General features: G+C 36.7%; 1 protein-coding gene across 8 annotated transcripts in view; it reads right to left on the bottom strand.

Annotated features, from left to right (window-relative positions):
• LOC108917842 (probable JmjC domain-containing histone demethylation protein 2C) overlaps nt 1–19267 on the bottom strand; it is a 322212-nt gene that overhangs the window by 205738 nt on the left and 97207 nt on the right. For all 8 annotated transcript variants that reach the window (XM_023455245.1, XM_023455246.1, XM_023455247.1 and 5 more), the window contains one exon: nt 7620–7823. In XM_023455245.1, the coding sequence (XP_023311013.1) occupies nt 7620–7823 (204 nt within the window). The remainder of the gene's footprint in view (nt 1–7619; nt 7824–19267) is intronic.

The raw sequence follows: 19267 nt of genomic DNA, 5'->3' as shown, positions 1-19267 counted from the left end.
CTTCTCGAAAGTGGATTTTCCGCTGGTCGTATTTCATTTACGAATGTACGCAACTAAGTGTAAATATACAAATCTAAATATAAGTCGTGGAGAACTTTGGACTGCCGACACAAAAATTTTAATGTGTGTTGGAGAGCGGCCAGGATCTTTCATAACCCGAGCTAATTGAGTCTGGTTTGGGGGAGAATTTTTAGCGGAATTTAACGACCCACCGGGATCGGTTTCGCAGGCTAAAATATCAAACAATGACCCGGATACAACGGTCGTGCGTACGCTGTTTTTGTTTGATCATATTCCGGCGATGTTTGCTAAGGAATACTAAAAGCGTTGTCCCTTAATCTGCTAAATACGTTGTAAAATAAACATTTTACGTTATATGATGTCTGAAGTTATTAATTTGTGACATGATTTTCATTTTCTCTTTATTTTTTGGGTATAGTTTTGCCTAAAAAAAAAATCTCTATATGAAAAAACCAGACAAATAGAAAATACAAAAATATAAATAAGTATCACTTAACAAAGCATATTTTAAAAAGGTCGTTAACGTTTCGAAAATCCACTGTTTTCGTCTTCTGGCCTTTTTTTTGACTTTTCGCTTTGATAGATTTGACTATCTAAATTTATTTGCTTTTCCTTAATTTTTCCGAATGTACAGGTAGGTCACAGGTATTTTTTATTGTGGACATAATTTCTCTTTGTTGTCTAACAGAATTTGACTTATTTTCAATATTCCTAAAAACTGTATCAACAAAATTCTCAGGGTATTGATTATTATTTATTAGTATATTAGTTCTATTCTATGAATTTTAACTCATTATTAAAAATTTCAATATTTTGAGGAAATCAATTAGGCCCCATCATACAAACTTTTGGATACACTTGTCTTTATATTAGTATGATGATTTGAGTTAAAATTCAGATATTTGTTAGTGTGAGTTGATTTTTTATAAACACTTGTTTGAATTGCCATTCTTTTAAATTAAAATGTCTAGAAAGGGTACTGAATCATTGCTCTCCATTTCCAAAGTAAATTGTTGGTTCCTTGTTATTAATATTATCTAGAAATACATATATTTAATTCCCCAATGGTGTAAAAGGCCTAATTGCAAAAATGGCGGAGTAATGAATTTTAAAAAAACGCTAAATTTTCTGAGTTTACCTGGTTTTCTTCGTTTCTAATTATCCGATCGGATCGATCGACCTCTCGTTTTATTCGTATTTCGATTTTATACAAATTGTCTCTGTATAGTATTAAAATTGTATAAATAAAATTATGAATTTTAACACCATGAACGCTCATTAAAATTCGAAATAGATCATCATGAAATTTTGCTAAAATTTGCCCCAATTTTTTTGCTTGTCGAAATTTTCAAATTCGGAGGCTGACATAATATGACAGACCTTTATTTCCTCCACAAAAAAGGTACTCTTTATTTCTTTCGAATAAATGCTCCATTTCCGAGAAAAGCATTAATAAAATCAAAGAAATTTTCTTGAATGGCTAAAATAGGAACATGTACCATTATGAATTTTGATAAGTTAACATTACATTGTAATAAATAACGTCAAAAGTTCTTGGAAAAGTTTGTTATGGGCGTCCCAATCAAGNGGGGGGGGGGGGGGGCTGGAGTAAAATTTTTTACGTTGCTATTTTCTTTGAACAGTAAAATTTGATAGATCTGAGTTTTCTATTAAAATTTTTAATTGTTGTTTTATATCGAAAAAGTGGCATCTGAACTTGAAAATTTCGAAAAGCAAATAAATTGGGCAAATTTCAGCCAACGACCCCTCTAATTGAGACGCCCCTGAATTTTTTAAAAATTTTATTATCTATTTCCCCTTTTAATGGCCTTTGAAGAATTTAAAAATTCATAATTTTCCTTCAACCCATTTCGGAAATATTTTAAAAAAATGAATTTTTTGAGGCCCCATTGAAGAGGGCGTAGCTAGCTCCCTTAGGAAGCATTTCTCGACCCATGTTTGTATAAAAAAATTTTCTTAGACTGTCTTTTATATGATGGTACAGTCCGATTGCTACTAGTATACACTTTTCTAACAAAATCACTGATTTATTGATTGGTCTATAAATAGAGTGCTTTTTCTTTGAATTGTCAACATAGTTTTCTTCAAAGAAATCCATAAAAATGTTACTTAAAATTGGTAATAATGAAGATCCCATTGCCATTCTGAAATCTTGTTGATATAAAATTAATAAACTCAATAATTCCATTATACGTCTTATATTTAAGTTAATTCTACTTTATTTTTTATCATGATCAATGTTTTATCTACTGGTAGGTACATTAGTCAATAGACTAACCACATCAAAACTCACCATTAAGTGACTAGTATTAAAATTATTTAAAGAAAGTTTTTCCAAAAGATGTTTAGGTACTATTTTTAATGTATGAATCGAATATCCAAATAAAGGTTTGATAAATTCCAATCAATATTTTGTCAATTTATTACAAGGCGAATTAATGAAATTAACTATTGGTCTTAATATGACTTGTAACTGTTGACGGCCTTGAACAGTACTTTTACGAAACAATCATGCATATTAACAAATTACAAATCCAATTTAAAAATTGCTTTACACTGTCATTTTTTTATTTGGCCAAAATTAAGTTCGAACGGTTTACGGAACAATGTAGGTCAACGATGCGGATGAAATTAAAATTTACTGCAGTGTTGTTTCAGTCGACACCACGCATACCAATAAATATCCACCGCACATTGTAATAAAGATAAGTTCGAGGCGCAGTTTATCGATGATTAACAATAAACAAACAGACGGAGATAGTGTAGGTCGCGACCCGATGCATCCATACAGTTTCTTGACATGAGATAAGATTGTTTATCTCGCTTATAAAAATAATTGTGTCGTCTGGCAATTATATTTAAAATATGTGGTGTAACTCGCCCGTTTGACCTTTTTTTATCTAATCGACAGAGTGTTTACGTTTTCACAATAAGCCATTAAAGTTTTTTTTTATGATGGATATGCGTTCGCGGAGTAAAAATAGAGTCTATTAATAGACCGTCACTTTTGCGACCGGGCGTCTAAAAACAGATAGTTGGCGTGTGGTGGATTCCTCTGATCCCGCACGTGTGCCAAAAATTCGAAAAATTGGGAATGTCGATTCGTTCCACCGATTCATTTGACAATACTCGAGATGAAATGTAGGCCATCAAAACTATTTTGAAGATATGTACTTAAAATATTTATCGGCTCGTTCAACACAATTTTTAATAATAATAGTTTTTCGTTATTCCCACTGCAATTCTTCTTAAATCGTCGTCATTTGAAAACTAACTTCACGTGGAAAATACCGGGTTAAAAATAGCTCGCACCAAGTTAGACATTGAAAATTTATGCGAATTTCAAATAAATAATTAATCAGTGCTTTGAAATGGTAATGAGCTTCCTTTCAACCCAAATTCACGATTGTATTCGTAACATCGTTAAAAACAAGAGGCTTCTGGTTCCTTTAAACCTTTGAACTTAGTAGAAAAGTGTGCATGTTTTTGTCGCGGATTTAAATTTTATGAAAATAAAGTGACACTTATACAAAAGCCTTAACAACGAACCGTAAATAAAGTAGGTTCATAGAAAACCATTCACGACTGCCGCATAAGCATATCGACCAAGTTAAAAAATTTTAACATACTTTCCAATTTTTTTTTAATCTTACATAACCATAAATAGGTACAGCAAAGTTCTTTTCAGTGGTTGGTCATTAAATGCGATAGTAAAAATATCACTCTCGTCAATTATGCAAACATTGCCATGTATACATATAAATATATGTATAGATTCGCTATGCAAATAAATTATCGAGGTCAAAGTTTTCCTGTGAACAACTTGAGGTATTTCTTTCGTATAAATTTAGTGAAGACTGCTGTCCAGTTCAAAAAGGCATTTAATATGATCGCTTGCTGACGGACAGTGCCCAGTAAGTACAAAAACGTGTAAATCAGGATCGATTCCAGCTGGAATTAGGAATAGGAAATATGCCGTAATATGTATGAATTTAATACCATCTCATTGTGTTCTGTTTCATAGCTAGAGATGGAATTTCCTTTGAAATTTCGACAATGGTAGATACAAATGTACTCTAAATAAAAGAAAACACTTCTGACCTGATTTTCAGAGCACTACCGCCACTGCTTTGTTTACCGCAACGCTTGCTTCGAAAATCATGTAAAATGTGAATTTTGAATAGTAAAATGTTAACGTTACGTAAACTGTACATTACGCACTTCGTTTTTTCATTTAAGGATAAGTTCTCACTCATTGAATATGTTCTTTCTACTACTGCGCATAAAATGCTAACTGTACTACATTACGCTTTAGAGCGTAAAGTATCTTTTTTTCAGTCAGTACTTAAATTAAGTACTACTATTCTAGCTGTAATTCAATAGGTACAAAGGATATCAAAATTAATGTTGAAAAATATATCTTCTGCATTATCTCGCGTAAAATGCTAATGCATACTGTACAGTACGCATTACTGCGTAAAGTACCTTTCTTCAGTCAAGCGAAAATTCGCTCATTAAAATAGAAAAATACATTTTCTCTGATACCGTGCGTAAAATGCTAACTTTACGCAGGCTGTACAATACGCATTCCGTTTTATCATTCAAGGATAGATTCCCAGTCATTGAAAAATATGTTTTTTCTACTACTGCGCATAAAATGCTTTAGTGCGTATAGTACCTTTTTTCAGTCAGTACTTATACTATATATCACTATTTTAAATGTAATTCAAAGGATATACAAATTAATCACTGAAAAATATGTCTTCTGCATTATCGTGCGTAAAATGCTAATACATACTGTACAGTGCTCATTACTGCGTAAAGACCTTTTTTCAGTCAAGAGAAAATTCACTCTCTTAATATTAATAAATACATTTTCTCTGCTACCTCGCGTAAAATACAAACTTTACGCACTCTGTATATTACGCATTTTTTTTTTTGTTTAATTCAAGGATCGATTCCCACTCATTGAAAAATATGTTATTTCTATTACTGCGCATAAAATGCTAACTGTACATTACGCTTTAGTGCGTAAAGTACCTGTTTTCAGTACTTAAACCAACTATAAACTATTCTAACTGTAATTCAATAGGTACTACAAAGGATATAAAAATTAATGCTGAAAAATATATCTCCTGTATTATCGCGAGTAAAATGGTTACATTACGCGCGCTGTACACTACGCACTATCTTTTTTATTGAAGGAAATGAATAAAAATATATTTGCTGTAGCATTGTACATGAAATACTAACTTTACGCTTTAGTGCGTAAAGTACCTTTCTCATTCAAGGGCAAGTTATTTCTTGTTAATAGTTAAAAATATACGTATAGAGCCAATGTACTGGTTAGTACAACTTCCACCAGACGAACGAAGATTCAATTTCAACCGAACAAGGTGACTTTCCGAACTTCCGTAAAGTCGGCAGTCGACAAACATACATTTTTCAACGGAGTCCGCACGGAAGTAGTATAAAACAAAAATTTCGTCCGGGAACTGATTCCATCTACGGGCAAACATCTCCGATCGGGACTTGCGAGCCCGGGGATGGAAACTTTTAACGGAATTACCGTTCGCAAAGTCAAATAAAAGTTGAAAGCATGATAACCTAATCCCCGAGTAAACAGGGCGATATTTTTCGTTAAACTCCACTTCATGCGGCATCGATCCGCCGAAGTTCCGGCATAAAAAACTTCTCCCGGTTTTATCCCACGGAGGACGGTGGAGTTGCCGCCTCCCCCGGCCCAGGAATTTGATTTGTTGCCATTCTGCGGTCTCGGCCTCCACTTTAGTTCGGCTGCTGTGAGTTACGGCCTCTGTTTCCCGAGCTCGCTCCTAGGTGGAGGCTGCGGACGGGGAAGCGAGCGCGTGGCAGCGGCGGCGGCTCGCATAGGAAGGAAAGATATTCACAGGAATTCGAAAATTTTACAAAGTTACTTTAATTTTAGTTGTTTCCGGTCACAGGGTGCTAGGTATGGCGAACAGCAGGACTAAAGTGACTTTTAATCTATGGAGTCAAGAGATGTACTTTAGCTTCATAGGCATTTTACGTTTAATTAAATTTAATAATGAAATAATAAATGGCATATACCAAAGGACTAAAGAGTAATAGCTTCGAGACCTAAATATGCAGTTTAGTGTCATTGATGTTTAGATTTTAGATACTAAATACTGTATTAGATAACAAGGGACTACATTGTTTCTTTTAATCTCTCTTGATCAAAAGATGCACTTTAGCATCAGGGATTTTGCGTTTTATTAATTTTGATCATAAAATGCTAAACAGCATATCGTATACCAAGGGACTAAAGTGTATTTTTTAGATACTTAATTAAACAATATTAAATAGTCTCGGTTATACCAAGGGACTAAAGTGCATCATTTAATCTATGTAGATGAAAATATGCACTTTACGTAATATGAAAGGCATATTATATACAAGGGAATTAAGTGTATTCCTTAGCCTCGAGAGGGAAGTTGGTTTATGTTAACACTTTAGTCTTCAAACATAAAGACTAAAGTGTATATTCTGATTTGGCACATTTATATAAGTGTCGTTTTTTATACAGATTAGATTTCATTCCCAGAGATTACACTATAGTGTTCTTGAATATAAAGACTAAAATAGATTCCCCTTCCGTAGACCCAAACCAAATTAAAGTTGGCGATATGTTACGCCACTGACGTCCGCCTTGCCGCATTACGTGCGAGAGCTCGGAACTATCCCCATTAAACAAAGTTTGATAACGAATTTGCCCCGGAACTTTTTCAATGCAAACTTTTCTAATGAATTCAAGTTGAACTCTCGGTTTGACTCCGAAGCAGGATTTATGCCGGACCGCCGTTTTTGTCCGTAGGAGCGTTTCCATTTTGTTTTTCCGCTCTTATAAATTATATAATTATGAGATTTCTTCGGGGAGAGGTGATTTATGGAACCGGCTCGTTCTCAAAGGGAACGAGTCTCATCTCGCAAAAAGGGTTCCAATTAAACTGAAGGAAAGACTTTTCTTCGGTATTTGAAAGGATGACATTAAGCATTAGGCATTGGTAGACGGGAACAGTAAACAGAATTTTCTTTGAAGTGATACCCCAAATGTAAAAACTTTTCGGAATTGAATAAATACGCTTTTCAACTGAGATAAAATACCAGAGTTTCGACACTTTACTTTTTTAAAATTTTGATATTCATTATTTTATACAGGCTGTCTTCTTTGGGCATAATAAATTTCAAACAACGTTTGATTTTTACTTTTTGATTTACTTAATTGACCATTTTTGCCACATTTGGAATAAAAACGTTTTAAGAAGCCAATACGTCAATTTTATAAATTTAGTCGTTTTATATTTAATAATTTTTGAATCTCTGAAAAATGATACGCCCATGGAATCCCATTCTCAACTTGTCCCACTAAGGTCGGCGAGGTACGATATTAGGGAAAGTTTAGGCTTTACAACTTCGAAAAAAAATTTTTGATTAATAAATCGACCAAGAGAAACCGCTGAAAATAGTTTTCAAGTTCGTAGCTCGGCCTCTAGGGGTCGCGAATTGAGTTTCGACTGTTCGGGGGGGCGACTTACCCTAGTAGCTTCGTTGTAACCGATTATCACAGCAGTGTACCACTGGGTGGTGCCCTCGGCACGGTAAACCTCCACCCGGTATCCGACGAGGACGCTGGGCGTAGTCAACAGTATCCGCTGGCCGTCCTGTAGTTCCGTCCAACGCTTTACTGCTAACCTGAGTTCGGGGTAGTCTTTCACCCCTGGCAGTGATGAGTCCCACTCCTGAAGCAACAGAGACGGTATAAATGAAGTGAGAAAGAATATAGGGCAATGGGAAATTCTGCACCTATCTATATCGGTATTTACATAATTGGGGGTTAGCCACGAGGGAATTGATGGAATTCCTAGGGGAATATGCGGGGAATAACAAGGACTACAGGAGAATATTGAATAACAGAAAACAATAATAGTAAACAAGAAGGAATATGGGAGGTAAAGAGAAGGAAAAATCTTGTGATATATTTATTTGTTAACAAGGAATGTACACATATTTTTCATACCCCTCGAATAATTCAATTAAAACACATCACATTGTTCAGTTTTTTATGCAACATTTCATCGTAGGTATCTTAGCTTTACCTATCAAGTTTCAAAATCCATAAATTAACCCTGTACAATAATAAAGTGAGATTCTTGTTTCTTAACAATTACATTGAAATATGTTTACACACATTATTAATAATAATTATTGTGTAGCAGCAATATATGGTATCAAATTAAAAATAAAGTCACTATATGACCTCAAGATGACTTTTGATATGAATGAGCTCGAGTGTTATCATACCCTCTTAAAAAAAACTGTAACAAAACTTTCCGTTATGTTAAAATGTGATCATTACAAGCTGAATCATCGTTTACTTGTTTTAGATTACACTTTCACTATTTTTTATTATTATTAATTCCGTTACACAGGAACAGGAATTTTTGGTACATTGGCAGTATTGTTTTATACAGGGTGGCCAAATGAAAACGAAACAGAGCTATTTTCAGGAACTGCGTCAAGATTGTCGAAAAACGCTCAGACCCGTCGATTTTAGATTTTTTTTTACTTTGCTGGTATTTTTGACTCCGCCACTTTCACCTCCAAGCAAGGGAGGTGAAATCACAACAAAATATTTAAATGGCATTGGGGGTTGAGTAATATTTCTTTTGAAAGCTCTTACAATTCTCTTTACAACAGACTTTAAATTTTATAATTCCGCCCAATACTTATTAAGAATTTTGATTTTAAAGTTGAAATTTATGTACAAACAATAATTAGTACCTAACGGTAAAAATGTCAGTCATTCGAGTTAAGTACGCCAATGGTATAAATTTAGTATTTCTTGCGTTACATTGGTTTTTGTCGATTTGTTATCACTTTCGTAAAAAAAACACAATTGTAAAAACAGGAATGAATGCTATACATACACAATGAACGTAAAATTAGTGGATTCCAAATTATTTTCTAGTATTATTTGGAAGCGTTGGTTGGTATTTTATTTAATTGTGTTTTTGAAAATTAAACACTATGGTTTATTCCATTGCGGAAAGGATAGATATCATTTCGCTTTGCTTTATGAACAATAAATGTGCGAATAGAACAGCTCAGCTATTTAATGAACAACATCAAGATCGACTTGTCAGGAGGAAGTATGTTCTAGAGTTAGTAAAAAAATTTCGAGAGATAGGGAACTTACCCAATAAAAAACGAGAAATTGAAAAACCTATAGTTAATGAAGCTAGTGAAGTTGCAGTTTTGGGACAAGTTCATCTTGATCCTACATTAAGTACGAGGCAGCTGGCATCTGTGTCTGGGATCAATCGAACTAGCATACAAACCATTTTGAAGAAGAATAAATTCCATCCATACAAAATACATTTAGTCCAGGAACTTCATGAGGATGATTATGACCGCCGTTTGCAATTTTGCGAAATAATGAGTGAGCGAGCAGGGAACGATCCACAGTTCCTTTTTAACATCTGTTTTTCTGATGAATGCAGTTTTTTCTTGAACGGGACGGTAAATCGTCACAATTGCCGCTATTGGTCCGATTCAAACCCAAGAGTTTTTCACGAGGTGCATACACAGCAACCGGAAAAATTAAATGTATGGGCTGGAATTTTCGGTGACCGGCTGGTGGGTCCTTTTTTTCTACCTGGTAATTTGACTGGCCAAATGTATTTGCAATTACTGGAAGACGCTATTGACCCTGCCTTGACTGATATTATTGAAAATGTTCCAGAGTATGATGAAGATCATTTGATTTTTCAACAGGACGGTGCTCCTCCGCATTATGCGTTAATTGTCCGTCAGTATTTGGACCAACGTTTTCTACGGAATTGGATTGGGAGAAGAGGCAGCATTGAGTGGCCTCCACGATCACCGGATTTATCGCCCCTTGATTTCTTTTTGTGGGGATACCTAAAAAGTAAAATCTATAAAACACAGCCAGCGTCGCTGGAAGATTTGCGTCAAAGAATCGTCGACGAATGCCGTCGAATCACTCCGGAAATGCTTCGGAATGTGCGCGAACGTTTCGAACAAAATCTTTATTCTTGTATGGAAGCGGGCGGTCATCAGTTTGAACATTTAATCAACTAAGTAGTAAGTAAGCAACTAAGCATAATTTAAATTTTAAAATGTAATTTTTTTTCAAAGTATTGGGCGGAATTATCATATTTAAAGTCTGTTGTAAAGAGAATTGTAAGAGCTTTCAAAAGAAATATTACTCAACCCCCAATGCCATTTAAATATTTTGGGGTGATGCTTACCTTTACTTAGAGGTGAAAGTGGCGGAGTCCAAAATACCAGCAAAGAATATCCCCCTTTAATCTGAAATCGACGGGTCTGAGTGTTCTTTTACAATCTTGACGCAGTTCCTGAAATTGGCTCTGTTTTGTTTTCATTTGACCACCCTGTACATATTTAGTCTTCAAAAAGCCAGAATCAAGGTGTCGAAACATTTGTAATTAAAAAAAGAGTACAGTTGTACGTCCATTGCCTTGACAATCTTGACATGAACCGGTTACCAACTTACTGAATCTCCTACTGTGACGCTAAGTATAGGCAGTACCAACAAGGGCCAATAGAGTAACGGCTTAACTATAAATCTACAATACGCTGGATTTAATCGCAACGAAACAGCAACGTTAATAACTCACTCTATGAACGAAGTGCAAGCCGTTCGGAACCGATTGTGAAGTGATCTTTTCAACTACCAGAAAAATCGTTCCAGCTTACCCTGGCCCTGCCCAAGCTACTTCGCAACGACCTATACTCGACCCGGCTAACCGGATTATCCGCCACACACAACATAAACAACGTGGGCGTCGAGACAAGCAACCAAATTGATCGTTAATAACGACGCATTATGCATATGCCATTAGCGCTTCTCTTTCATGGTCCGCCTGTGTGTGTCTGTTGTGTGTGTGTGTGTGTGTTCGCAATGGGGGCGCTCAGAGACGAGTCTAGCGCGGATCGAATAATTGGGCATTGAACGCTGCTGCTTTGGCAGCGGCCTGGTTTTAATGGATCTCGGCTAATTGGAAATGCAGCTGGTGCGGCTTTAGGCCGTTGTTGTGGCGGTGGCGGACAAGCGAGACGTTCTGCGGGCTATTGTGGTGGTCTAGAATAATGGTTACCTTTGTTGTTTCATTTATTTATTTCAATTTAATGCTAAATGCAGTCACCCAAACCACTCAAGACAGCGTTTAGATTTTTACCGATCTTTCGGTTTCCGTCGCTGGAACTGTCTATAAAGTACAAAAAAGCTCGGCTAAAGCAGAAGACACCTGCAGAGTCAGATGCTGCAGGTGTCTTCTGCATCAATGTTTTAAATTATCTAGTAAAACAGTCCTGAATTAAAAAAATCGATCGCAAGCAACGAACGATGTGATAAACGTAAATTCAAAAACCTAACCATGTTCGACAACGGGTCAAGACGACATCAGAGGTCGCATATAGTCAGGATGGTCAAAGACAAGAACATCGACAAAGATCCATTTCGGGAATTGGCGGAGCCATCAAGGGGTGCGATCGAACGTCTACCCTTGTCCGTGTCATTAAGTGTTTATTTGCGAAAAGTACACTTAAGATATTACTGCGTTGTTGTGAGCAATTTTGTATGAAACATCAACGATTCTAAAGCGTGGACCTCCACCTGCAAGCGATCACCCATCTATTACCGACGCAACCACCTAGGGGAGAAGAAATACGTTCCCATTTCGTATTTTTTCCCTGCAGCCTGCATGCAGCCTTTTCTGCATGATTTACGGTGCGCCGCTTCCACCTTGTATACGCGCTATCGAATGACACAGTGGGATTATTAATGGGGCATTACATTGTGTAACGCGTGGGCAGGCTGGCATACCTCACCCATGACTGCTTGCATTTCAATAGCCACTTTTATTTCCTTTATAATCACTCTCGCGTTTTTTTTTCAACCGGGCACGGTAGCTTACGTAGCGTGGGTGTTTGTGAAAAAAATAATGTCGATTGTATAAGGCATGCAAAATACTCGTTAGTGTATAATTAACGATATTTTTTTTCGAAGCGGTGTTATGTTTCTCTCGGTCCGTTTCACATTGACCTTAATTGGATATTTTCCTCTAGTATCGTGTACAGGGCGGTAAAGAACACGCGGGTTTCCTTGTACCTAGTACTGAGGAACATAATTTATTATATTTGGGTGCAATTGTTGTTGTATCACCCTGTATGTTGGTAACAACTCTTAATCACGGGCGAGAACAAGTTTCTGATCGGTATTATGGGCGTGCTGCGTGTCGTCTGTCTAATATGGACTCAATCAGAAAATCCCTGCCTACCAGCTGCGGAAGACAGTGGCGGGTTGTTAACGTTCATTATACGGTACTAGAAAGTAGTACAAAAACCACTGGAATCTCATCAGAATATTATTGTTACGACTATTTCGAATTATAAAAAGAAACACAAGGACCTGTCAGTCTCTGCTAAGTTTCTGGATAAATTGAGAGAAAATATAATAACAGTGGAAAAAATACAGCTGTATTTCTAATTATGATGTTTTTTCGCATTATTTTAATAATGTGCATTCACGAAGATAAATAGTCTTATCATTGAAACAATTCATCCAAATAAATTAATAAGTATGAAAAACGTTTTTTAGATCAGGGCGGATCTGTTTTAAGGCGGATGTGACAGGGGGCCAGCTATTTTTTTCTGGATTACCTTCAGTACAACTCACACAATAAAAGTGTAAATCCTTAGATCTGGGCGAGGTCCGGAACATTTTCAAAATTGCAGATATTTAAAATATTTAAACATTTTTGCAATTTTGAAAATGTTACGGACCTCGTCCAGATCTAGATCTATACTTTTATTATGTGAGATGTACTGTAAGTTATTCCAGCAAAAATTAGCTTGCTCTCTCTCACATCCAAGAAGTGGGGTATTTCGACAGATGGTCTGTTTATAATATATGTCGGAGTCGTAGGGCTAACTTGGGCGTTAATATCACTAACTCGTGTCACTCACCTTCACGAAATAATAAGCATTACCGTAAATGAAAATAATTTAAAAATAAAACGTAACAAATAAAGTACTCGAGGTGTTTTATGACAACAACCAGAGGCCCGATAACGAATCCACGGTCAACAGAATAGCAGTGTATTCACCTCTTCAATGCTCAAGTAGAACTGTCTTCAGTACATCTCTCTGTACTTCTCTTCACTCGTCAGGTCAAAATTTTTCTTAAATGAACCAATCAAATCCGTTATGTCCTAGGGATTCCCTTATAAAGTAATTTTAAGGTAAATGCTATCTATCCTTTAACCGCGGCTACGTTGAGTGACTCGTAAGTCCCTCCGAACCCAAGCTTGCCATCATAAAACTCGGGAATAACATAATCGGCTTAATTCACAAATAACTATTTCTAAGTTTTATGGTCTAGGTACAATTTATAAAAGGGTATTCCCTGAGTAAAGAATTCTGCTCGGCCTGTGAGAAAGATATCTCCGACATATAGAACAAAGCAATATTTATCGAAATTTGAATTTCTGTATCTTCAAATCGACTCGCTACTGGCACATACAAATTCCAGCGCACGCCACTGGCCAACGTGGTGCCCTATCTGACTAGGAAGTCTAGGCGGTTTCTTCTATTTTCCCGGTAATAATAGTGCGATAGACGTGATCGAATTACCAGTCTTTGACCAGGAGGCTGCGATACCATGTAGACGCCTGTTCCTTTCTATTTTTTCTAAACACAAATTTCGATTAGAAAACAATTTTACTAATTATCTCTTTTCGTGTCTATTTCACCATTTTATTCGCGTTATGCCACGAGTGTCATTATATGGTTATTTACTTCGGTGAAAGTTCTTTCTCTCAAGAGTCGTCGTTAGTCTACTTTTAGATTATGTAATTTCACACGCACACAAGAGTTCTAAAACGGTAATTGATGCAGACACTTTCTCTGGCCAGAATATCCAGTTACACGTCTAAAAATTTCACCGGTGTCATCCTTTGCTAAAGAACAAAGTTCACTAACCTAATTTTTTGCGGAAATATATCGATGTACACAGACTCGTACATTTAAATGAATGTCGTCACTTTCTTAAATCTATGAACGTACTTTACACACAGCCCCCATAAAAACGATTTTCCATCAACCACCTGCCGCGCCCTATAACTTCGGCAGTTTCCCGAGAACTTCCTTCGAAGATTGACCGTAAAATTTTCCATCGTTTCCCCCCGGCGCGCGTTATGAAACCGTCGGACGACGCTGGGAGAAGGTGAAACAAAGTTTTCTCGTTACTAAATTTGTTTACCCCATCACGATCGGTCGTAAACTCCGCTTTGCGAGGGAATAGAGTTCAAGTAGACCCGCTGAGCGGCAGACCGAACACTCCATTAGAACGTTGCCGCGAAACTTCCACCCAACTTGGTGTTTATTGAATCCACGGTCTCCTATTTGTCTTGCCGCAGGGCCAGATCTATTAGGAACTCCCCAAAAGTATGTTCTAACCCAGAAATGAAACTTACTAGCCGACGAGTACAGATTACACCGAAATATAGACCTTGTTTGCGATTTAGGGTAGTTTTCCTTTCACAATTCGTTATTTTTAACGTTTTGTGTAAAAAGGTACAAAAAATGTAAACCAGGACATCTTTAATAAACTCAGATGTATTTATAACTACGTTCTCTCCCACACCGGGGCCATATTCAAGCACCGAAGTGTCAAAGTGCCTAGCTGATACGCTATTTATCCACTTTGTTTTATAAAATTTCTGTAGAGACAGCAAATGAGGACAGTATAAAGCATTCCGTCTTTTTTCTTCTTCCACCATTTTTCTTACAAATACACAAATGAGAAGAACGTGATCGTTAGCTACTAGCGATTTCCAGGAAAAACCTGTTCTAAATTACATGATGTTGCGTAACCAAGTCTGACCATGTTTACGCCCGTTGACGCAGACAGACATCCTTGACGAACTGGCCAACGTGACTTCTAATATTCCCAGTAGTAAAAAATATATACAAAAAAATGATTTATAACTATAGGAAGCACCAAATCTGAAAACGATACTGTTGGATGTCCAGACAAATGTAAATCTATTAGTCGTACGATTTTGTACAAAAACCACAGATGTCGTAATGACATTAGGTGCACCATACAGGGTGTTAGAAATTTGACTGCCTTAATTTTAACAGACCATAGAATATATTAAAATAAACAAAAAAACCTTATATGACATGGGTCCTAAACTCGACTACTTCCGAGAAAAATGTGATTAAAATCTTCTACTTGATTTAAAAAATTTCGATTAATTAAGGAATACTGACATAAGTGCGAGCATAGAACAACATAAAATTCAATGTTTATCACTTTTTGAACTTCTTTATACTTAATTTTAAAAAATAATCAGCGTTGTAATAAATTTAAAATTCGATAAAATTCGTAATCGAGAATGTGACAACGGCGTGGCGATTAACACGAGGTACTAAGGTGTCCAGCAATACGCAATTCAGTTGGTATCTGGAATTGCACCGTGCCCGAGTGTTTTTTTGCGATTCGAAGGTGTCGTGTGTGCATCAAAACTGGTGGTGGACATTTTGAGCATATGTTGTAGTTTGTTTTGTGCTTGTGCGTTTAAAATTTACTGAATTTTGCTTATTGGTAAGTCCCTAAATTTTTTTTATTGCGTATGATTATTTGGACCACGTGAATCTTTGGATACTTTAATTACATACGTTTCAAACACGTAATTTGATTAAAAGCTAAGTTCCTATTTTAAAAGATTCATAATTATTAAAATTCGAACTAATATTTAAGCACAACACTATCCTCGTACTACAAAATCGATACATATTCTGTTATTTATTTAAAAACTGGAAAAAAATTGTCTTGAAATTTACTAAATGTTTCACAATAACAGTTGTTTACATTTTTTCCGTAGGACAAGTCAGACGCGTATACACGTGGTGTGCATCAGCAGGTTAAGCGCTGTTGTCACGTTGTGATGAAACTCCCCAATATTAATACTCGCTGTATTTTGAAAACTGTTAATCTTACGCTCCTGTAACGTACAACTTTTTTGTTCATTTATAATTACTCTATCTCATGCTGAATTAATGGCAGTCAAATTTCTTACACCCTGTATATTTCTGATAATATACTGGGTGGCTCATTTTAATCGCCGCACCCGAATATCTCTGTTGCTAAGCCGAATAAAAGGGAAAATGTTCAGACAAAAGTTATTCAGGACAAAGGAGGTTATCTATCTGCAATAATAGCATTGACCTTGGTGTCAATTTTCAAGGTCATTTGAAGGTCAAATGTATTTTTTTAAATGGGAAATCCTATTTTTGACGCCGGATTCGGAAAAAGCGGAAAATTTTACGTCCAGATTGGTAGTTTCACAATTTTTAGAGTGACCTTCAAAAGGTCAAATCAAGGTCAAATATTGAAAATTTGTCCAAAAGCCGTTTTTTCGAATTTTTGTACAAGCACCCCAATGGAAACAGAACTTACTACGTCCACGTCGTTGTTTCTGGCTAACGCTAAAAGTATGATTAAGAACAGAAGTGAAATTTTTTATTTAATAAAACTGCTTCTAAATGACTCATATTTGACATTAAGGTCAAAATGGTCAGTCATTGGCTCCGAAGCCTACGAAACCACCAAGAATTCGAAAAAACAGCTTTTGAACGAATTTTCAATAATTGACCTTAATTTGACCTTTCCAAGGTCACTATAAAAATTGTTAAACTACCAGTCCGGACGTAGAATTTCCCGCTATTTCCGAATCCGGCGTCAAAAATAGGATTTCCCATTAAAAAAATACCTTTGACCTTCAAATGACCTTGGAAATTTACTGCAAGGTCAAAGTTATTATTGTAGTTACGTGACTCCCTTTGTCCTGAATAACTTTTGTCTGAAAATTTTTTTTATTCGTATTTTTAATACAATCCTAATATTTCTTTATTTTCTTTTGACGTGTTTCAATTACAACGAACATGTGTAGCCATGTCAAAGCTTCCACGGACTAGGCACATCCACAACTTCATTTCCTTCAACTGTCCCCCGAAGACACCATTACTAGATTTTCCTCTCCGCCTTGTAACCCGGACTTCGGCATCCTCCACCGCATATGACCCGGTTCTCAAAGCTCGGCGAAGCCCCGCGGGAGCGTCTCGCCTAGGCAATAGCCCCGCCGCTATATAGGCAACCCGAAACGCGGCGGTTCCCCTGATTTATACCGTGTCGCACGGCGGCGTCCGGGAAACGCGAGAATCGCCATAAATAATTCCGCTGCGGAGAACTGTAACCGCCGGGTGCAATTTCGCTGGAATTGTACGTCGCGTACGGGAGAAAATCGCTGCAACGATGGTGGAGTGCATTCGAGATTGCCGGTTACATGCACGTCCAAACGGATTTCGGGCTATAACTCTTCGTAACAATGTAGGGGCCCGATTCGCGCAATAGTTGAATTGATTTCGTGGAAATGTCTTTTGTTGTGTAGCAAAGCCGGATAAGTATTTGATTATTTCAGGTTTGTTAGTTACTCGTCGACGTTTCGTTGTTTTATTACGTCTTCAGAACTCTACGATAAAAATTATATCACGAACAAAATAAAAAAAGTAGCCTAATTACATATTCATCGGTTTTCTCTCGTCCACCGTGTAGTTCTCCGCCATTCTGGCGAGGGAGGGACCCGCGACCATCCTTCACGTCCGGAGCCAAGCGAACGACGTAGCCAGAGACGTGCAACTGCTCTCAGATCGCGGATGCGCCCCTTCTTCCCTCACCCCGAGCGCGACGTCGTTCGAATGCGAGATGTCGCCGGTCAGGATGTGCTCGTCCACTTTTTCTCGTCTTCTGCTTCCCCGTCCGCGTCTGGAGCCCGGTCTATCGGTGCTTCCTCCTCCTTGTTTATTCGATTTAATGGAGGCAATTTCTTGTTTCTTTCTACGCGACAGTACGGACGAAGAGGTTGTAACAGCGTTAGAGATTGGAGATGCTTAAAAACTGATCGACTCGAATAACTAGGTTTAATAGATCGGAAACGCCGAGTTTCATTCATTTGTAAACAAGAGGAATTCAAATGGAATAAACGATAAAAATATAACAAAAGTTGGCAATGCCGGATTGTTACAAAATTGAATATTAAATCCGACAAACATAAGATATTTAATATCCGCACTAAATTAATCTAATTCAAACATTACTCCATCGACTTCTAAGCAGTATGACCATGTCCGCAGACCACCAGGACGGCAGCCATAACAGTTAAAGTGAAACTAAGTGGCCGTTCTCCGGCGATATTCGAACTTAACCCCCGATATTCCATGTTATGAGTTTGGCGAAGCTAGCGAGGTCTGGGTACGATCGTCAACCCTGGCAACCCGCAGTTGCTCTTTAGCTTAATATGATAATAACCTCTTTATATACAAGGTGTCTCACAACGAACTCCATCAACGGATATCTGGGAAACCGCTCGAAGGATATTTTTTTTTTAAATTGTGATGGTGTGATACGGACCGTGGGGCCTACCAAGCTAAAATTCATGGTCATCGTACTTTTTCTTATTTTAAATGGATGGTATATTATCGCATTTTTGGAAAGAGCAACTATTTTTAAATTGAAAACATATATTTACTCTCCATACTTAGGATTGACCGTTTCCGAGATATTTTGATTTTTAAGCAAAATTTGACAGATGCACTGTCAGCAAATTTTAGTTTTCCCGGAAACAGGTTTATTTTTTTGTGTAAATTGGACATTTTGCAGAGAAAGACCTAATTTATCGAATTTGACATGAAAATTTTCCAGTTTTTTTCCGGGTTGTTCAAAAAAAATTTACGGATTTTGAGTTTCGGAAATTTTTTCCATTTATTGGAACCCCTTATTTTTTTTTTAACGTATTCGCATTCTGCACTAAAATTAAGTTTGTTAAAGTTTCCCTATACCTAAACGCAATGGTTTTCATTTTATTTAGAATGCGAATACGTTAAAAAAATTAGGGGTTTCCATTTAAAAATTTCGAGTTTTCCACATTTTCTGAACTTTCGTTAATTTATTTTCGACCACCCTGTATAAAAACTGGAAAATTTTAATGTCAAATTCGATCAATTAGGTCTTCCTCTACAAAATGGCAAATTTAAACAAAAAAATAAACCAATGTATACGGGAAAACCTAAATAT

This window comes from Anoplophora glabripennis, unplaced genomic scaffold, assembly GCF_000390285.2.
Source record: "Anoplophora glabripennis isolate ALB-LARVAE unplaced genomic scaffold, Agla_2.0 scaffold17, whole genome shotgun sequence".
Classification (NCBI taxonomy): domain Eukaryota; kingdom Metazoa; phylum Arthropoda; class Insecta; order Coleoptera; family Cerambycidae; genus Anoplophora; species Anoplophora glabripennis.
The sequence above is the reverse complement of the archived record's forward strand: the minus strand, read 5'-3'. Positions and strand labels throughout refer to the sequence as shown.